The sequence below is a fragment of the Hypanus sabinus genome, chromosome 15 (assembly GCF_030144855.1).
Source record: "Hypanus sabinus isolate sHypSab1 chromosome 15, sHypSab1.hap1, whole genome shotgun sequence".
Lineage (NCBI taxonomy): Eukaryota > Metazoa > Chordata > Chondrichthyes > Myliobatiformes > Dasyatidae > Hypanus > Hypanus sabinus.
This window is the reverse complement of record NC_082720.1, coordinates 41,951,690-41,974,615: the sequence shown is the minus strand read 5'-3', so window position 1 is coordinate 41,974,615 and position 22,926 is coordinate 41,951,690. Positions and strand designations below refer to the sequence as shown.

At 39.4% G+C, this 22,926-nt stretch overlaps 1 protein-coding gene across 1 annotated transcript in view; it reads left to right on the top strand.

The window, feature by feature from the left end:
* The window catches only part of LOC132405150 (glutamate receptor ionotropic, delta-2-like), a 497,754-nt gene that overhangs the window by 350,435 nt on the left and 124,393 nt on the right, over positions 1 to 22,926 (top strand). The window contains exons 5-6 of the mRNA XM_059989852.1: positions 508 to 561; positions 18,256 to 18,429. Of these exons, the coding sequence (XP_059845835.1) occupies positions 508 to 561; positions 18,256 to 18,429 (228 nt within the window). The remainder of the gene's footprint in view (positions 1 to 507; positions 562 to 18,255; positions 18,430 to 22,926) is intronic.

Sequence of the window (22,926 nt, the reverse complement as noted above, 5' to 3'; positions counted from 1 at the left end):
CTAGTATCTATTTTTATACATATTGTTAAACATTTGGATTCATTTGTTTTCATCAAGTGAATCTTATGCTTCATTGCATGCCAGAATTAATCATTGCTTTTTATAGTCCTTACAATTCGTAAAATTTGTAGGTCTTTTCAAAACATGATGGAGTGAACATTTATGTCGCTGTCCTGCCAGAATGAACTGAATTACTTGTTGAAAAGGTGCAAACTAAATTTCTAAGTAATAGATTTTGTATTTTTAATGTGCCTGTATGTTTATATATTAAAATGCAAATGCTTGAGAAGGTTTAGACCTCAAAATGAAAAAATAAATTATAGCCTGTGAGAGATGGCCACAAGTTGTTTTCTTTGTTGTTGGTTAAAATTAATTTGTTAATTATTAGTTTGAATGCCTTAAAGAGTAAAAGTAAGCCTGATATTATATGTCTTAAGTGGAATAAAATAGCCTGATAACATATAAAAAATGTTGTATAACTTGTAAATTATTGCTTCCCATTTACAGGCTGTTGATACCAATTTGGCAGCTGTTGATAGTCACTGGATCTTCATAAATGAGGTAATTGAAATTGTGTGGAATAGTCATACAGTGCATCAGAACTTTGTCAAATATGATGTAAACTTTATTTCTTGTTTATATTTGTACATGTACAGATGCATAGCTTATTTACCAAGAAACCAGTTTTATATCCCAATAACATATGAAAAAGAATACTCACTGAAGAAAGATTTATTATACATTGTGTTAATTTTATGCCAAAGGTGAATATATTCAATGATTACTTTATTAAGTCCAGTGTGTTTCATTAAGAGATATAAAGTGAAATAGGTACTCCTGGTCCTTTGAGGCCCAGCCCCTGACACCCATATTTAAAACCCTATCTTAATCAGGGGAAAATTTACAATGACCAGTTAACCTACCCAGTACCTCTTTGAACCTGTGGGAGGAAATCAGATCACCTGGAGGTGATCTATGCTTTTCAAGTGAAGATGTACAGAGACTCCTTACAGACGGTGCCGGAATTGAACTCCAAACATCCGACACTCCAAACTGTAACCGTGTCGCACTAACCGTTATGCCACCATGGTGTCCCAAAAAAAAGGGAACATTGTTGAACAGATTTGAGTAATTTATTAAATGGTACAAAATATAATTGTACTATTGCCAAAAATATCTGATTTCTACTTGGAGCTGTAGATCATACATATGTTTGATCAAATTTATCTTTTGCAATATAAGAACGGGAATTGACTTTTCAAGCCCCTTGAGCCTTTCAACTATCGATTTAGGTTACGATATATTTACAACAACATATTTTACTTTCCTGAGGTTCACACACCTGAATATACTTAACCATTTTAAAGCAATCATTTAGAGTCTTGAAAGCTAGAAATGGCCCTGCATGAAAAACTGATGAGGGATGAGAGTTCTACATTCCTGTTATGCCCTCTCAGAAAACAGGTTTCACACCTGGTTTGTTATGCAGGATTTTGCCATCACTTTCTCCTTAACACACCTTTAAATTGTTTTATCAGATTAAGTATCTCAATTATACAACTTTCTACAATATAGAAATACAATATATGGAAATGCTGTGCTTTGAATTTGTGATGGAATTCATAGTTTATTTTTATTTTGCATACAAATATTATTGCAATTTGCAGTATTAAAATACTGTACTGGATACCAACTAAGGAAAACATCAGTAACATTTATAAGTATATGGTCGATGTCAATAGAGTACATAACAGATTTCCAATTGAAATATGATTGTTTTTGCTCTCAAGTAGCTAATAATTTTGATGTATTACTTTGAAATTGAAGTGCACCCTCTTGTCCCAATCCACTTAGCTATATTAACTCCACCCACATCATCAAGCCTTCTTGCTGGTGTAGACCATAACTCAAGTTGCTTTCCAGCTTCATCAGAGCTTGGGTTTAAAAACTTGGTGGGTGAGGAAGGGAGAAGTGGAGGTGAAGGACAGAAATTAGGAGGGAGGGAGAGTGAGAGAGAGAGAGGGAGAGTGTGTAAAGTTTAGATTTAGGGGCAGTATCAAGTTATGGGGTTGCCCAAAGGTGGGGGATTGCAAGGAGAAGCAGTGGGATAGAGTGGGAATTCAACGTAACTTAATGGCACTTGGTGAAATATAGCATTACAATTTAGGCTAGAATCAAAGAGAGTGAGGTTTGAGAGGGAGCAATCACTATGCTCACATTGTAAGGGCAGTAGGTAAATCAAGGACTGGAGTGAGGTTGGGAAAGATTTCCCTTCCACTTGTCTTATTCTAAAAACAATTTAGCTTTAGCAAGTACAACAGCTCCCATTGGCTTTTTTGTGGCCTGTGAGGAATCCTTTCAAACCTCAACCCATAGAAATTATATACAGGATCCCCCACAATCCGAAGGAAGAGCATTCCTATGAAACTGTTTGTAATCTGAAATGTCATAAGACGAAGAAGCAATTACCATTAATTTATATGGGAAAATTTTTTGAGCGTTCCCAGACCCAAAAAAATAACCTACCAAATCAAAGCAAATAACACACAAAACCTAAAATAACACTAACATATAGTAAAAGCAGGAATGATATAATAAATTTACAGCCTATCTTAGGTATGGTGTAGTTTCACTTATCAAACTCGGGAAGGCAGCGAACCAAAATCGATTTGGAGAAAAAAAGATCAGCATGTACACGCACACATATGCACGTGCATACACACATACACGCATGTGCAAGCAACTGCCCGCACAAGGCTTCACGGTCATTGTAGTCTTTTTCAGGGTAAACACATGCATAAAGCGGGCGTCTTTTTTTCATAAAAGTGAAAATCCTCTTTGGTTAGCGAAAACCGGTACAAATGTAAGTCTTTCGTAACAGCGAGTTGTCGTAAGTCGAATGTTCATGAAGTGGTGGTCCCCTGTACCTATATCCTCTTGACTCTCCAAACAATACTTATTCATTATGTTGGCTTTGCTTCACCATTGTCACAGATTCCAAATTCTATTTTTTATATTCAGATTTCTTCATTACTTCTCTGCACATCCACCAGCTTCCCTGCCTGTTATCTTGCCCATTAACAGCTACACAACACTCTCTTTTCTGCTCTCTCACTGACACTTGGTTCATGTGAAATTTACCTCTTTCTGTCTAATATTAATGAACAGTCCTTCAACTGTAAAACCATAAGATATTGAAGCAGTGTTAGGCCATTTAGCCCATTGAGTCTGCTGTGGTGTTTCATCATGGCTGATGCATTTAACCTCTCAGCCCCAATCTCCTGCCTACTTCCCATCTCCCCTCATGCCCTGACTAATCAATAATCTATCCATCTCTGCCTTAAAGATTCTAATGCATTATTTTGTTATGAAATTTGTTGTTTAGCTTCATTTTGCATTTCATCCTCTTGATCAAAACATTTAAATAGGGAAGTATTAAAATACATACATAGCCATCCCTTCTCCTGACCCCTATCTAGCAACCTGAGAACACTTACTTCAATCGGCTGTTCTTTCAACTATTATGTTAAATACCAAATGTTGGGAATGGACACATAAAACTTAACATGCCAACAATGCACTGGATGCCAAAATATCAGGAGCCAGGTCATTACCATAGCCAGAACAATAGCTGCCAGTTTAGTCAGTAAGGTTATGAATACAGCTGCATGGAGAACATTTTCTCTGGGAATCTGTCCACCTCTGATTGAATATAACAAAGTTAAAAGCAGATTTGTCACGATGGGCTCCCTTGTTGCCTAAAATGCTTCTTTACCTCTTTTCAAAGAACCCGTACAAATGATCTCATGATGACATACAGTGCAGAATCCCTCGGGTGTTCAGGGTCATCATCCAGACACATACACCAGAGCTCATGCCAAACTGATTCACTCTTAACCTATACAATGTAGAGGTTACATAGCACCACATAAGTGTCCAGGTCTTGAAATTGACTAAAGCAGTTAAGTTAATATAATATTTGAAGTAAGTGCCTTTGTTATCTGTGTTACATCTTGGGTGCTCTCCAACAAAGTGCCTGCATTCTTTCACAACATGTGGTGTGTAAAAGTGCATGCACTGTTACCTTCTCCCTCCTGTTACGAAAAAAATTGCCTCATTTTCCCAGTCCTACCTCTGTGCAGGCTACTATAACAAATTTTAGTTTTTTTATGTAATGATAGTTCAGGACACATACTTCTTTAACCACTATATTTTACAGCCTTTCACCCTTCTATCTCACTAGCTAAATCCAATTTCAAGCATTATGTGAGGATAGGAAGACATTATTGTACCAGTCCATCCTGCCCCACCTCTTCCAGTGTCAGTGACCTTGGCTATTCTCTTCAAATGGAAGTACTGAGCTGTTGATGAAAACAGGGAATGCTGGATATACTATGCAGGTTATTGTTGTTCCGTTTCGCACCCTTGCAGCTTATTGGGCGGTGTTTTTGCCGTTACCATAGCATTTGACTGTTTTTTTACTAGGTCAAGTTGCTAGCTCAATGCTCAGCACAGCACGGATAGAAAACATGCAAGGAGCCGGATGGATTCAAACTCGAGACCATTCACCTCAAAGTCCATTGCTGATGCCACTATACCATTGGCCAGCTATACCATGCAGGTAGAAGAAAGAAACAGAGTTTATATTTAGAACAATGAACTTAGGTGAATTCTTTACTGGGAAAATTAAATCATAGCCTGCATCTTGAAAGGCATTGGTTTTCAGAACAAGCTGCAATTATTGAGAATATATTAAGTTGTGAGCTCTGAAACTTTTCCCTTGCTCCTGTATAATATTCTCACAGTCTGGACGATCAAGTGGAAGAATTTAGTGTGGGATGTGATTTCTCTGGATTTCCCATGAACCAATGTGCAGATTTATAGAAATGGTTATGAAGTGGAGAGGATGGTGTTGGTCAGAGATAATGCATCATGTTTCTATTGAAAGGACTTGGAGAAGTCCAGTGATATTTCCAAAGTAGAATTGTCTCTTTCTTTAAGCAACCCTGAAGTATGTCTGCATGATGTACTTTAACTTATTACAGTGCAAAAAAAATGGCTGGGATCCACAGATTCCTTCCTAACAGCAGCAAGGTTGTGGTAGGTCTTTAGAAACATTATTTTCTTCCCTTTCTGGATTAAAATAGTGTGCATGATAATAAATGATAATAGTCTGCTATTCATGGTGTTAGCATATCATCAAAAAGTCAATCTGCATCCACTTTTATGCAAGTGATCCTAAGATGACTTTAAATTTGGTCACCCCAGAGGAAAAGGCAGCCCGCATTGTAGGCCACCAGAACGTTATCAGACATCTTTGCCTGATGATTGTTGGTGTGCGATTTGAACTTTGATCTCATTCCGGAATACTGTATGTTACATTTCCTGGCAGGGTTAGAGCTTTCAGGGGCTGATTCATTAAACCAACATCTTCACATTTTACATCAGAATAAGATGGGTTTTGTGGTGCTCTTGAGATGGCTATCCTTTGAGTATCAAAGTTCTGATCTTTTTGTAAATGCAAACCAGAACCAAACCAGTGTGGTATACCAGTGGTTAATCTGAACATAAGCTGCTGCCTTTAAAGGCACAGCTTTGGTGATCCTTTTGCAAAAGGCCTGCTCCACTATGGTGGCAAAGAATTTGTTCATGAAGCAGCAGCATTATTTCCCAGATAGAGATAATGAGCCAGAATAAAGCATGGCAGCGGATTTGTCCAGATGGAGATAATATGCCAGTATAAAGCATGGCAGCCGATTTGTCCAGATGGAGATAATTTGCCAGAATAAAGCATGATAGCAGATGAAAAAGAACAAACCAAGTTCTGGAGTTCTCCAGCACCTTCTATATGTTCCTCAAGATTTCCAGCATCTGCAGAATCTCTTATGTTTAGAATGAGAAATAAATTATCTTAGAATCTGCCAAAGTAAGGTTGTTCGCACTTTGCCTACTCTTGTGACATAGCATTCGACTACATGAAGAAAGTACTTCACAGTAAAATTCTGCAGTATCACAGAGGAAACTTGTTCAATACTTCTAATCATTTTTTTAGGCAAGCCCATATTTTGTAAAATCACAAAATGCTGGCAGAACTCAGCAGGCCAGACAGCATCTATGGGAGGAGGTAGTGACAATGTTTTGGGCTGAAACCCTTCATCAGGAGTGAAGTAACATGGGATGGTCGAGGGGAGATAAGAAGTGGAGGGAGGGATGAAGTAGAGAGCTGGGAAGTGATAGGCTGGAGGGAAATGGGCTAGGAGGAAGGTGGAGAATTATGGGAAATAAAAGAGAAAGATAGGTAGGGCTGGGGGGGAGATTACAGTGAGGGGGGGAGAAGAGAGAGAAAGAAAACCAGACTAAAATTATAGATAGGGATGGGATAAAGGTGGGGTCAGGGGTATCAATGGAGGTCAGTGAGTTGAATGTTCATGCCGGCAGGTAGGAGGCTACCTAGGCGGGAGATAAGGTATTGCTCCATCGACCTGCGTGTGGCCTCATCTTGACGGTAGAGGAGGCCATGGACAGACATATCGGAGTGGGAGTGGTCTGTGGAATTGAAGTGTGTGGCCACAGAGAGACTCTATCCCTTTCTCTCAATTCCTCCGCCTCTGCCGTATCTGTTCTCAGGATGAGGCCTTTCATTCTAGGACAAAGGAGATGTCTTCCTTTTTTAAAGAAAGGGGCTTCCCTTCGCCCACCATCAACTCTGCCCTCCATCGCGTCTCCCGTATTTCACGCACCTCTGCCCTCACCCCATCCCCCCGCCAGCCCACCAGGGATAGAGTCCCCCTGGTCCTCACCTATCATCCTATCAGCCTACAGATCCAACGTATAATCCTCCGTAACTTCCACCACCTCCTACAGGATCCCACCACCAGGCGCATCTTCCCCTCCCCCCCACTCTCGGCTTTCTGCAGGGATCGCTCCCTAAGCGACTCCATTGACAATTCATCCTCCCCCCTTTCCTCCCCAGCGACCTCCCTCCAGGCACTTATCCCTGCAAACGGAAGAAGTGCTACACCTGCCCCCACACTTCTTCCCTCACCACCATCCCGGGCCCCAGACTGTCCTTTCAGGTGAGGCACCACATCACCTGTGAGTCAACTGGGGTGATGTACTGTATCTGGTGCTCCCGATGTGGCCATTTATACATTGGGGAGACCCGCCGCAGACTGGAAGACCGTTTCGCCGAACACCGGCACTCAGTCCTCCAGCAGTGGCGGGATCTCCCTGTGGCCACACACTTCAATTCCACAGACCACTCCCACTCCGACATGTCTGTCCATGGCCTCCTCTACCGTAAAGATGAGGCCACACGTAGGTCGATGGAGCAATACCTTATCTCCCGCCTAGGTAGCCTCCTTCCTGCCGGCATGAACATCCAACTCACAGACCTCCATTGATACACTGCCCCCCCCACCCCATCCCTATCTATAATTTTACTCTGGTTCTCTTTCTGTCTTTTTTTCCCCCCTCACTACAATCTCTCCCCAGCCCTATCTTTCTTTCTCTATTATTTCTCTTAATTCTCCACCTTCCCCTTAGCCCATTTCCCTTCAGCCTATAACTTCCCAACTCTCTACTTCATACCCCCCCCCACACTTCTTATCCCCCCTCGACCATCCCATGTTACTTCACTCCTGATGAAGGGTTTCGGCCCGAAACATTGTCACTACCTCCTCCCATAGATGCTGTCTTGCCTGCTGAGTTCTGCCAGCATTTTGTGTTTTTATTTATTTCCAGCATCTGCAGATTCACTCGTGTTACCCATATTTTGTAGTTTATTTGTATGTCTGCCAGACAGGTGCACAGGTAGAACCAGAATACATGTTTTGAGCAGCAAGCACAAAGTCAACACAAGTCACCCAAGTGCAGATATTTGTATTTTTTACTTAGATGATTAAGTGGTTATGTGCTTCCTTTATTGGTTAATATCTTTAAAATGTTAAGTGGTCAGGAGTGTACAAGTTTCTCACTTAGAGGTTTTCAAGAACAGAAAGAAAATTGGAGGACCCCCGCCCTGCCCGACATATTCAGGGATTGAACCCTCCATAATTTTCAAAATTCTTTAGCGTCCATGTTAATCTAACCTCTCTAGCAAGAATGGTTTAGTTTGGCAAACTACCTTCCTCCCCATCTAATGGAGTGTAAAATTACAACCATAAACAGGCCTTAGGCTTGATTGCTCTATGTTAATGTTTAGCTTTTCATAAAGCTTCTTTCACTTTAGCTTCCTCTAATTCTATCAGCATATCTTTCATAAACTGACATTTTACCCTGAAACTACCCCATTGCCTATCTAATGCAGCATTGTCCACTAGCCTGGAAACAGTTGTTAAAACATTAGAGTACAATCATGGCACTGGTATATCTGTGTGCATGGTTTGATAAAATCACCCTCAAGTAGTGGGTATAGTGCTACTAACACCAGGATGAACTACAACAGGCATGTCAAAGTATTCGAAAGATATCACCAACACTGTCTCTGTAAACTCTTCCAAGCTCATTGGAAAGATACACAAATGAGCAGCAGTGATTTCTCTTTGGACAGCTCCCAATATTTATACCTACTCAGCTGGCACTGGCTACATCACTCTCTACCCAACTCCAATCCCCTGAAAGATACACTCTATACTGAGGACTGTCATGGGTAGAGATTATTCATGCCTCCTTAAAGAAATCCAACATCTCCTCTGACTTCAAAGAATCTTAAGCCAAAGATCACTCCAAGTGGAGAAGGAACATTCAGGATGGTATTGAGAACCATGCATCTGGAGCACACAGAAGCCTTGTGTAAGTGGCGGAAGGAGCAGGCCCAGTCACACACACTATCTGCAATTCTAGAATCCACAGAGTGGGAATGAGAGGTTTGTTGATTTATTGAGATAGGCCCATCCAGCCCTTGGAGCCACACTGCCCAGCAAGCCTCAGCTTAACCCTAGCCTTATCTCGGGACAATGTACCTGCTAACCAGCTCGTCCTTGGACTGTGGGAGGAAACTGGAACACCCGGAGGAAACCTACAAGTTCACAAGGAGAACATACAAACTCCTACAGTCAGCGGTGGGAATTGAACCCAGGTTGTTGGCACTGTAAAGCGTTGTGCTAACCACTATGCTACTGTGCCTACATCATTGATCCTGAGGAATTGCATAAGAAGAAAGAGAACAAGATGGTATAATGGTTGTGATTCAGAGGCTGACTTCTAGACCCATGAGTTGTTCAAATGCACATAAATAAATCATAAATAAAATTCTGCCTCCGTTAATGTAAATCATGAAAACACAGCATCACTGCTAAAAAGCTTCTATGTGTGACTCCTGACTGACAAGTGTGAAAGTCTTCATGGTCAATTAGAAAAGAACACATTTCCTTCTTACCAGTGACATTAGTTTTACAAATATTTTGTCAAATTTCTTAAGATTGTTTCTTAGCCTTCACTCTTCCCTAAAATATTGAATTCCTGACCAACTCTGGCCTGCCCATCCCCACTCTAAAAATCAATAACAAAATGGAGTGCCTAGATATAACGCCTTTGGGCCATTGCTACTGCTTAAGATGCAGCAAATTGAAATGAGACTGATAGGGGAAATATAGAAGAATAGGTTATGACACATTTAAATGAGGCATGCTAACTTTAGACATTACAAAACAATTACAAAATCAGCATTCTTTGATTAAATTATTCATCCCAGGGCAAACATTTAGAAACAGAAATTAGCACAACCGGCAACATTAGTTATATTTATTTAACTGATCTATTGAATAGTAATAGAGAAATGCATGAAGTAGTTAAGTTGCCTTCTGGAGTGGTAACTTGTTATATTGCCTTTGAAATTATATTTTGAAATCAGCCATGGATGAAAACAAACACTTTGCAACATCCACTGATCACAGACGAAAGCTGATAACATAGTAAGTTTTACAGAAGAACTGTTTTTGTTTCCCTTTGTGGCAATATTTATTCAATGTACATCACTGTCTATATATTATAGCAACTAACTGTCAGAGATAGATAAATATTGACCAGAAGAAGTGGTTCAATAAAATTAAAGTTAGCTGTGTATTCTTGAACTCCCTAACTATTTGATAATGATATGGTGTTGGTACAGCTGTCTAGCTGAGCTCCTGATCTACTGCTGAGCTCTCTGTGGCATGCTCTAATTATTTTTCTTACAGATTTTGAAATTAATTTGCCACTGGAGGATGGTGTAGAACAGCTGTCTACTTGTGCTATTTGTTGCCAGTTTACCCATTGCAGCCAATTTCAGGCCATTATCATGCCTCATTATCTAAATGTTTGTTAAGAGGCTGTGCTACCTGCTGAAAAGAATTCTAAAATATACAGTATGCTGATTCCCACCACTGACTGTAAGGAGTTTGTTGTTCTCCCCATGACCGCGTGGGTTTCCTCTGGGTGTTCTGGTTTCCTCTCACATTCCAAAGATGTACCAGTTGGTAAGTTAATGGGTCACTGTAAATTATCCCATGATTAGGCATGGCTTAAATAGGAGGTTGTTAGGTGTCATGGCTTGAAGATCCACAAGGGCCTTCCCTGCTCTGTATCTCAATAAATAAGTAAAAAAAGTCCAATATTTGCCACAGTGTGTGCATTTCTTACTGCTCTGATGGCAAGGCCAGGCTGTGTCCGTTGAATCATTCAGGAAAAAAACAATTGGTGAAAAAACTGACCGAAGAAGAATGAACAGGCTCCTTTGATTAAAATTTGACAGGACCTATCTATGAACTCATTGTAATTGCTCTTCATGGTGCTGCGTTATTTTGTGAGTAGACAGAACTAACTGCAAATTATGAAGTTACCAGAGAACACTTTCCATGACCATGATTGCATGGACAACGCACTGATTCTAAGGTTCTCTTGCGTGAAAACTCAGTGTAAATGCTAAAGCCAGAGTTGGATATCAGATTGAAAGCTCAATCACAAACTCTGGAGATAACATGCTTCAATCTCTAACAGGCTGTCTTTTTGGCATTTATCAAGCAGAGAATCTATAAGAAAGTGCTGGAAACACAGGTCTGTTACCCTTCATTAAAGCCAGGGAAGAGAAACAAGTTAGCTTAGATGAGGTGGGAGAAGCAGAGGCTTAGAACCATGGCAAATCTCTGATAGGGTGTAATTAGGTAAAGCAAAGTTAAGATCTTTTTTCAGGTTGTGTCTGTGTGATGTGTTGTTAATGGCGACTACACGCTTAGTGGGCCAGAACGTACAAAAAACAGAAATAAGAAAAAAACTGACTAAGAATGATGACAGACATAAGTAGTTCTGACACAAAGCAAACGAGGAATTGGAAGTTCAGTATTGAGATTTAGTATTTTTTGTTCTAATTAATGTTTTCCTTGTGATTGCTGCATGCCTGTGAAGCTGTGGCAAGTTTTCACTGCACCTCTGCATGCATGCACTTACGCATATGACAATAACCTCAACTTCAACTTTGACTGTGAGTCCTCAAGTCCACAGTATACCGAGGTAGAAAATGAGGTGTGAAGAAGGGTCTTGGTCTGAAACCTCGACTGTTTATTAATTTCCATAATTGCTTGCTGACCTGCTGAGTTCCTTCAGCATTGTGTGCAAGTTGTTTTGGATTTCCTGTTATGGTCCGGTCCGGAGCAAACATTCTGGGTCTTGATCCGGTCCGTGTACTCCGGACTCCGAGTCTTGTAGCCGTCCCTTCTTTCACCCTTGAGCCCAATTAGTCACACCTGTGGATCATCATGGCTTGTTGGGGCTCAAGGAGGTGCACCTGTTGCCCATCAGCTGGCAGGTGTATATAGGGGGAGCTCTGGGACTAGTTTGGAGCTTTCCTTGTTAATGATGAGGTCTTTGAGTAAATCTGGCAGTCACCCTGGACCTAGTTCCCCTTCCTACCCTTTACCTCCAGTGGGCAAGGCTGGCTGGACTGTTGTTGTCTGGTGGGGGACTCTGCCCCTTTCCATCCCTTGCTGCTAATGGGTTGTACCCTGCTACATACCCAGGCCCCGTGTTCCTGCCTGAGAGGCCTGGGCCCTGCCCAGGAGTTATGCGGCCTGCCCACTGAACTCCTAGACCCTGCCCTGCCTGAACTCTCTCTCGCAGAATCACCTTGAACATCATGTCCCTCATGCTCACCACGGTCACCACATCTTGTCTATTGTTTAGTTGTTCCCGTCCTGCCGCTAGTACTTCAGTGCCTGCGTCCTGCACATGGGTCCAGCCTCCTGTCCCCTTATGACATTTCCAGTATCTGCAGAATTTCTTGTGTTTCTTTTGTTCTTCAACTTAGTGTCAGGCCTTGTTGTAATGGTGCAGAAGCTGCAGGCAGGAAGATGGGAATGGGAAGGTTCAGCAATTGGAAGAACAGAGTCTGAACTTAGATGTGCTACAAAACAAGCATACACTATGCATTTGGTTTCTCCAATGAAGAGGAGCCCACAAAAAAATCAATTGGATTGCAAATCAAAGGATTTGATGCTTCACCTGAAAAGACTGTTTGGGTCCCTCAGTGGTGGATAAAGAAGAGGTGAAAAGGCAAGTTTTACACCTAAAGCATTTGTATGAGAAAGTACCATAAGAACGGGAGTAGCAGTAGGGAAGGGAAGAGTGGAGCAATCCTTTTGAGTGCTGAAAGGGATTGAGAGCAAGCTTAGAAAATTTTAAATAGACTTTTACTAATTTAATTACCACCCAATGGCATGCTGATACACAAATTTGTGGATTATTTAAAGGACTGTAGAGCTGCAAGGAGTATCAAGGCAAGGCAGTGTTTGGCATCCAAATGCCAAACCTAAATGATTTCATCTGCAGCAAAGAAGTACAGACTCAGCCAGTTATTGCAACCATTACTGAGTGGTATTGGTTTCGTATTGTCATACGTATTTATTGAAATGCCGCAGGGAATAGACTGTTCTGGTCCTTCGAATAGTGATGCCCAGTAACCTCCAATTTAATCCTAGTCTGACCAGGGGAAAATTTACAATAGCCCATTAACTAACTGGTACATCTTTGGACTTTGGGAGGGAACTGGAGCACCCAGAGGAAACCAACATGGTGACCAGGAGAATGTGCAAACTTCTTACAGGCATCTGCAGGAATTGAATCCCAGTTGCTGGAACTGTAAAGCATTGTGCTAATCACTGCACTACTGTGCTGCCTGAAAAGTTTACCTTGTGTGCTGCTTATACAGATCACATCATTCCAGAATGCATTGAGCTAGAATAATGTTAAATCTTAACAATGCAGAATAAAGTGCCAATGTAGAATAAAGAATAAACTACCAAACAAAAGCACATTGCAGGTAAATGATAAAATGCAAGATCATAACAAGCTAGAATGTGAGGCCAAGAGGACCATTCAAGTGTCTGATGACATTGGGATTGAGCTGAACTTGAGCCTGGTGGTACATGCTTTCAGGCTTTTGTATCTTCTGCCTGTTGGGAGAGAGAAGAAAAGAGAATGTCCGGCATGAGTGGGCCTTTGATTAAACTGGCAGCTTTACTGAGGTGCCAAGGAGTACAGACAGAGTCTATAGAGGGAAAGCTGGTTCCTGTGATGTGCCTAGCTTGTACACAGCTCTCTGCAGTTTCCTCAGCTCACATGCAGAGCAGTTAATATACCAAACTCTTGTGTATCCAGACAGAATACTTTCAATGGTGCATTGATAAAAATTGTAAGTTGACAGAGACATGCTAAATTTCTTTAGCATCCTGAGGAAGTAGAGATGGTAGTGAGCTTTCCAGACTGTGACTTTTATGTGTTTGGACCAGGACAGACTTTTGGTGATCTTCAGAACTGGGAATTTGAAGCTCTCAATCCTCTCAACCTCAAACTAGATGATGTAGACAGGAGCACGTGGACCACTGGAGTTCAGTGATGAATTTTATTGAAGGAGAACTATAGTCAATAACCAGTACTGTAGTCTGATGTTGGATTATTTACTTGCCAGATGCTTCAGAGAAGTGTGCTGAACCTGGGAATTTGGTGTCTTCCATAAACCATGTTCGGCGGTAGACAAAATGAAATAGTTGGAGGTTGTCTGGAAAGTTGGAAGTGATGCGTACCATTTCCAGACTCATCATAGGGCATAGGACCAGAATTGGGCCATTTGGCCTATCAAGCCAGCTCCACCATTCCTTCTCAATGATTTATTTTCCCTGTCAACCCCATTTTCCTGTCTTCTGCCATAACCTTTGAAACCCTTAGTAATCAACCTCTTCTTTAAATATATCCAATAACTTGGCTCCCACAGCCATATATGGCAGTGAAATCCACAGATTTACTATCTTCTGGCTAAAGAAATTCCTCCTCATCTCTGTTCTAATGGTTAGGGTCCTTGAATACACTTTCCTGTATCCTGAGGCTGTACCCTCTTGTCCTAGACCTAGTCCAAATGAAGAGTCTTTGCCCAAAGTATCAGCTGTTTATAGCCCTTCATAAATGCTTGACTTGCTGAGTTCTGCCAGCATTTTGTGTGTGTTTTGCTCAAGATTTTCAACCTCCGCAGAATTCCTTGAGTTTGCTTATCTTATTGAAGTATTCATGTTCCTAAATAGGAATAGACAAGATAATCGTAAATATTTCAAAATAGTGATTAATTATATTTGGAGTTCATATTTGCCTAGTTAAAGGAAGCATTAGTTGACAGTCTAAATATAATAATTTATGAACGAATGTTTGGAATGCATTGCAAGAGAGGAGGTAAGTTGGAAAAACTACTCATGAATAATAATTTAGTACAAAATTATGGGAAATCAGACATCTTAACCAACACAAACACCATCTTAAACAGACTTGTACTTGCTCTAACGGGATAATAAGATCCTGCATCCTCAACAGGAAATATTTGCTGATCAGCTTGTACAATGTCACATCAGCACTGATTGTAAAAAAAAGATATAACACTGGGAAACCAGGTGTTCACCTATGATTGTGCCTGATGCAGGATTGTCAAATGGTCTGATGAAGCAACAGGTAAGGATCACACCAGGAGGCAATTTGTATGTTGATGGTAACTTTGCTCCTTCATTTTTAAGTAGGTAAATATATTTATCTCAGAGGCAGCTTAAGTATTACGGGTGTATACTTCACATTCACACAGGATATAAAGAAGCTTGTTGAATAAATGTCTTGTCTTGAAATAAGACTTTGAAATATGGCATCCAGGACCTACACAAAACCATGGGGTTGGGTTGATTTTCTCTCAGGACACAACTTAATGCTCTTTTTAAATTATACCTCTCACTTCCGATCATCACATTGATCAACAACAGGCTGCATGGTAGTAATTATATATTTAATGTTAATATTAAATTTAAGTTGGATCTATACTCGAGAAGGAAAATAAAATGTAGCCTATGGGAAACACAGATGGCTGTGAGGATTGTTAGATGGCTTTTACAAAGGACAGACACAATCAGATGTGCTAAGTGCCTTTCTTTAATGCCATATCAACCTCCCTTCTTGTATTCAGGCCTCTTACCTGCCTACCACTTCCCCTGGGCCCCCTGCTCCTTCCCTTTCTCCTATTGTCCACTCTCCTCACCAGCCCTTTATTTTTCCTACCCACCTGGCTTCACCTATCAACTACCTAGCCTCCTTCCCCCTCCCCTCCCCCGGCTTTTATTTTGGCATCTTCCCCCTTCATTTCCAGTCCTGAAGAAGGGTATTGGCCCAAAGCGTCCACTGCTAATCCACTTTCATTGATGCTGCCTAACCTGCAGAGTTTGCCCAGCATTTTGTGTGTGTTGCTTTAGATTTCTAGCAACTGCAGAATTTCTCATGTATGTGATTCTATGACTCTTGATCTGCTTCTGTCATACAAGCTGTGGTACATTCTCATATCCTTAGAGTCAGGATTCAAATAATGTCTTTTTGAAGATAGGAGAGACAAATGCAGAGATCAGCATATTAAAACATAAGCGACTACAATAGTGATCAGTTACTTTGTGATCTCACTTGTGTTAGTACTAAATGATGGTTCTGATTCATGAATTTCATAGCATCTACATTTAGCACTTTGAATCACTCAAGTGCAGATACTTGTTTGGAGAAGTTTTATAGAGCACAGCAAGCCATAACTAGCTGTGAAACATTGGGAGCTGAATTGGATAATCTCTGGAACTAAAGCACGTATCACTAACCTCTGCCAGTTAATTGCAGTGCAGGCAGTGTGCCAATTCCATGCTGTCTTGCTGCAGTCGTTATGAAAATAAATTTTGTTTGAAGCCAAGGCTAACTGCAAAAATTAAAGGGATGCATGCTTCTTAACTTGCTAGCATCAGCACTGCTTTACGCTTGCCTATCTTTTATAAAGGCAAAATGCATTATTGCTGCACCCAGTTCCATAAAGCAGGATCTGAATTTGTCCAGGTAAACAAGAATGATGCAAGATGGAAGACAGGAGACAAAAGATACCGGACATGGCATTGAATGCCTTGAAGAGGAGGCAGAAAGAAGAAGAGGTGTTCTGTAGCTATGATGAGCATGTCATCCAGACACACCTCAGCAGCAGTAATGAACAGATAACCATGGAGGTGCAATGCATTACCCTAAATAGTCTAAACTTGCCTATCAATATTCTCAAATGATACTGCATCTCTGTATTTTAAATAATAGAGAATGATTTGTTTTATTATTAATAAATCCTTTGTGGTGTGAGATGGTCATCAATCTACCAGGCATAGTCAGAAGCAATCTAAGAGGTATTCAACGTGTTCCCCTAAAAGCTGCAAAATAATTTTCTCATCTGAAATGTCATTACAACTTATTACAATCTCTCCATTCAATGCTACCTGTTTCAGTTGATCTTGACAGTTACCGTGACTGAGTGCAATATATTCATTAGGTAAGACAATATCTGCCTTCAGCCCTGGATTCCAACATAATAGTGCTAAATAGCAGTTAAAAAGGTGATTTTTCACTCTTAAAACATTTCTGAACACACAGCTAGCCCATTTAGTCTACAGCTGAAGATTAATGAATCTGCCTATATAATCCAATGGCCTGTTTTTTTTTATGAACCAGGTTGACTACTTCAGTGTTGGATTTGATTTATGCTCCAATCACTGGCAAACAGAAACAATAGAAGTCTAGCTTCTCTTTTTTTCAGTTCAATGTTAACCTTTAGTTTCAGATTTATTAGTTATGTTTGTTATTGTTTGTGCAGAATAAATGCAAGCAAACTATTGTATTGTTTCGAGAATCTGAGGAAATCTCTGTTTAGCAAAGTACTATTACTACTAGTATGATACCATCATCACTTACAATGATAGACATAAAAACATATTAGAACATTTGCACATAAAATAAGGACATGAGAAATATGCTCTTCAAGTGCACTGTTCATCAGAATCACTTCCTAAAACATTTTGCTGCATTATCCTCATATTCCTTGATTACCTGGACATCCATCAGTATCTCCGTCTCTGGAATAAACTCTATAGCTAATCCTGCACAGTTATCTAAGATAGAGAATGCCAAAATACAGACTTTCTTCCTGACTGCTCACCTCATCTGTATGTTTACACTGACGTGTGCGACAAGAATGCCCAGGTGCCTATCACAATCTACTTTCACCAATTTAAAAATACTCAGCATTTTCGTTTTGTGCATCTTTGAGACTTTACATGTTTCTACATTATATTCCCTCTGATGTGCTCTTGCTTGTTCGCTTAGCTTGTCTATTTCCCCTTGAAGGATTTTTATGCTCTTACCCTTCCTCACAATTCAGCTAGGTCCTGTATCATCAGCAAATTTGGAAATTTGACATTTGGTCCCCTCACCCAAGTCATCGACATAGATTGTGAATAGGTTTTGTCCAGATAAAGAGCCCTACTAGTCGCAACCTGCCAACCCGAAAAAGGTTCTATTTTATTCCCACTCTTAGAGTTGTGCCTGAAAACTAATTCTCATTCCAATGCACGCCTTACGCTGAATTCCATGTGGTCTGACATTGTTGACCATCGTCCTGCATGCAAATTTATCAAAAGTATTCTGAAATCCAAAAGCACCACATACATTGATTCTTCCTTATCAATTCTACTCATCTTACTCAGAAAGTGTTCCAAGTAATTAGCAAGCATAAATTCATGACCGCTATAATTATGTTTAGAAATTCTAACACACTCTGGGCAGGGTGTGGTGAGGGGGGCACTAATTTCAGGCCCAAACCTTTCTGTATCACAAACATAAGTATGACTGAATTTATAAATGATACTGTTTTTAAAAACAATTAACTAATTTGTTATTCTTTGTTAACTTAAGGAAATAAATGATGCAGATATTCGGGAACTAGCAAGAAGATTGACTGGAAGATTGACTGTCATTCGGCAAACTTTCCCTCTGTCAGAAAGCAAGAGCCAGTACTGTTTAAGAAGCAATCATAGGTTTTCTTCAGTGATGTGTAATCCTAAAGACCCCTTCACGCAGCATATGGAGGTAGCAGATTTAGCTAAAGCATTTTAATAATGTTTCTCTTTAGGCAATATAAAATTTAGATGAAAATGAAACTAAGTGGCTATGGGAATATTATACTATATGAAAACCAAATTAATATTCTGAAAAATATTTAAAGCTGACCTGTTTGAATGTGCATGTAAATGATATTTTCAAATGTTACTATTTTAAGCTGAAAAGACTGATAGGTAAATGATTTACATTAAAACAATATATAAAGAGAGATTCATTTGTATAAAAAGTCAAAGAACTATGAAAATCATAGGATAGGGTTTGAATTGTGATATGATTGCAAGAGTTGTATAGGCCTGGAGGAGTTTTACGATAGGGTCATCTGAATCAGAGCACTGACTGCAGAGACAGGTGCTGAATTTCTGTAAGTGAGCAGCATTCTTCTTTGCACCTATAGCTCTGGGATTAAAAAGAAACTCTCTTCCACAATTCCTTAAAATGGCAATTTTCAAGCAATTTCCATATTATTTTAATAGAGCACTCTTGCATGTATTATCTAATAATCCTAATAAGATCTCAGAATAGTTGTGGATTATTTAAATAAATGCTCAATTCAGTTGTATTTTTGCCCTTAAAAGGACTTGAGTGAAGCTTCACAAGATAGGTTTTATTCAGAGTTTGACATTAGCTACAATGAATTCGAAAATGGACCTACTTTTTCTGTTATTTTCTGGTCAGCAGCAATATGAATGCTCATATACTAAGATAAACCTATGATGTGATTTATTGGCAATTATGCCAACATTCTCATTGCCTTCAAAATCTATGTGGAAATGATGCACAAAAAAAATTTGCTATGTATGTATTTCAGAGAACATTGCAGTTAGATTATGTCTAGATGCCTAGTTTCAGCCTGTTACAAAGACTGGCAGATGTTCTATGAGCTGTACATGGACAAATAAAATAATAGTGTTTTAGTAAAGTAGGACTGAAATGAAAGACAACATATTTAGTTCGCAGTTATGTGACTGAATTTATACTGTAGTGCATAACCCACTTGGAAACTTCTTTCAGATTTGCTTGTAAACCTGCTTTAAGAAACCCATGAAATGCAACATACTTGGGGCATTCGAATGATAAAGATCTAGTAATTAACTACAAAATGCATGAACGCTTGATGAAGCTGTTCATTATAAAGGAGATTTTTAAGTTAATTTGACATTGCAAAACACAATTGAGAAGATGATCTGCAGTTTTAGTCATAATATGCATCATTATTTATCAATAACCACAAAATGGATGCTATCCCTTTATTGGCTATAGGAAGCATGCTTTTCCAGGTGCTAACAAAAATGGATCTAGAGATCATGTCATTTTTGAGTTTTATTACAGTTTTATTACATTAACCTGTTACAAAATGAAAACAAGAATGAATGTTTTAGATAAAAAGTTTTTTGTGTCTGTAGGCCAATTGACAAAAGTTAAACAATATTTTTGCTATTTGTGAAGTTTTTTATTGTGTTATTTTGAAAGACTAGATTTGTATGTTTCAGATTAAATAAGTTAATAGACAATAAGAAAATAAAAACAAGTAATTCATTGAAAAGGCAAAATGCTGCAAATCTTGAAAGGTAAAGCGTGGAAACATTTGTAGAAAAGAAAACAAGAATTTTGACAAATTAAATTTTAAAGGAAAATATTAAAGCATTTAAATTTCTTTGACATTTTTACACACTTTTAAAGTTTTCCATAATTTTAATTTTAGAATGACAAACTTCTGATGTGTTTGTTCTATTGTCTGGATCATACATTAATCATAATATCTTAAAGCTCACGTAATGTTGGTAAAGACACAAACATTAGAATTTTAGAACCTGTCCTCTACTATAAACTGAATACAGACTGAAACTGAGAGCTAGTAGGTGTTCAAATTAAGTAGCTGTCATCTCAGTAATATTTAAGGAGCACTTGTTGCCTGCATTTTTTCCCCTATATATAATACTTACTTTTCTTTTCTTCATTGGCACATACGTGTTAGGAATGACTTAACTTCAGTAGGTAATTGGCAAGACTTGCGAGAATGGTGTTGCTCGTATTTTGTTCAATCCTCATTTGTATGCTGTCAATGAGCTGTGTGATCCAAGTAGGCCCTTCTGGACTTTCACCAGGAATCCATAAATTATTAAAAATCAATCGATTTTGCTTTTTATACATGATATACCCACAAAAAAGCACAAGGTAATTTCCACACAAAACAATTTGCCAAGTTATATAGAGAAGCTACATGATTAGGTCAAAATGACAGGCACAGTACATTGAGGGAAACATGAATTATCCATTTTGGTAGGAGAAATACTAAAACTGTATTGTTTTAAATGAAAGAGACTCAAGGACGTTGTGGTACTTGATAACTCGATATCTCATGCATGGAATGAAGGTTAGTCTGTAAATGCATCAAATAATTGGTAAGGCAAGTGGAATGTTGGCATTTATTAAAAAGACAATGAAGTATAAAAATATGCAAAATATTACAAATGCTGAATTCAGTGAAACTACATCTGAAGCTTTGTATAGTTTACGTCTTCTTATTGAAGAATGGATATAGTCACGATGGAGAGAGTGTGGAATGGTTGCTTCTTCATGGGAAGGGTTTGATTTTATGAGGAACAATTTTTTATCATCCTTCAGAGTGTAGAAAGGTGAATGGTGATTTTGTCAAAACATTTGAGTTCTAAGGGGAATTGACAGAGTTGAAATTGAGCACATGAACTGGCAAGTAGAGTGGTTGAAAAGAAATTTCTTCTCAGAGATCAGGAACCCTTGGAGTTGTTTACCCCTGAAAGTTATGAAGGGAGAACCACTGAATATATACAATGCTGAGGTCATCAATTTTTTTTTAAGGAGAAAAACATGGTTATTTGTGTGAAAACAGTGGGGAAACCAAGATCAAATAACTCAAGATGAACTGTTGCTCTTATTTCCCATGTTAACAAAGAAAGTTCAATGTGCCTCAAGGATCTGTTCTGGGACCATTACTCTTCATGATTTTTATAAATGGATCTCAATGAGGAAGTGGAGGGGTGGGTTAGTAAGTTTGCTGATGACACAAAGATTGGGAATGTTGTGGATAGTGTGGAGGGCTGTCAGAGGTTGCATCAGGACATTGATAGGATGCAAAATTAAGCTGAGAAGTGGGATTGAAGTTCAATCCAGCTAAGTGTGAGGTGGTTCATTTTGGTAGGTCAAATATGATGGCAGAATATAGTATTAATGGTAAGACTCTTGGCAGTGTGGAGGATCTGAGGGATCTTGGGGTCCAAGTCCATTGGACGCTCAAAGCAGCTGCGCAGGTTGACTCTGTGATTAAGAAGGCATACAGTGTATGGGCCTTCATCAATGGTGGAATTGAATTTAGGAGCTGAGAGGTAATGTTGCAGCTATAAAGGACTCTGGTCAGACCCCGCTTGAAGTACTGTGCTCAGTTCTGGTCACTTCACTACAGGAAGGATGTGGAAACCATAGAATGAGTGCAGAGGAGATTTACAAGGATGGTGCCTGGATTGGGGAGCATGCCGTATGAGAATAGGTTGAGTGAACTCAGCCTTTTCTCCTTGGAGCAACAGATGATGAGAGGTGATGGGATAAAGGTGTATAAGATGATGAGAGGCATTGTTCATGTGGAAAGTCAGAGGCTTTTTCCCAGGGCTAAAATGGCTGCCACAAGATGGCACAGGTTTAAGGTGCTGGGGAGTAGGTACAGAGGAGATGTCGGGATAAGTTTTTTACTCAGAGAGTGGTGAGTGTGTGGAATGGGCTGCCAGCAACAAGTGGTGGAGGCGGATACGATAGGGTCTCTTAAGAGACTTTCGGATAGGTACATGGAGCTTCAAAAAATATAGGGCGATGGGTAACCCTAGTAATTTCTAAGGTAGGGACAAGTTTGGCACAACTTTGTGGGCCAAAGGGCCTGTGTTGTGCTGTAGCTTTTCTATGTTTCTATGTTCAAAGTAAATTCATTATCAAATTCCATATATATCACCATATACTACCCTGAGATTTATCTTTTTGTGGGCATACTCAATATATCTATAAAAGGATCAATAAATGACTGCACCAACAGGGCATTCAACCAATATGCAAAAGACAACAAATTGCAAATATAAAAAGAAAGAAATAATAATAAATAAATATCCAATAAATAGCAAGAACATGGGTGACTTTAACTTCCCTAATATAAACTGGGACCTTTAGAGTGCAGTGCAAGAGACTTGCTATATAGACTACACATCAGGAGAAAGATGATAACAAGGGAGAAGGTAGGACCAGCAAGGATAAAAAGGGAACATATGCTTGGATGCAGAGGATGTGAGTGAAGTCCTTAATAAGTACTTTATTTCAGTATTCACTAAGGAGAAAGCCATGAATGATAGGGAGATCAGCAAGTATTAATATGCTCGGGTATTTCAAAGTAAAGGAGGAGGTAGTGTTGGATCTCTTAAAGAACATTAAGGTGGATAAGGGATTGGG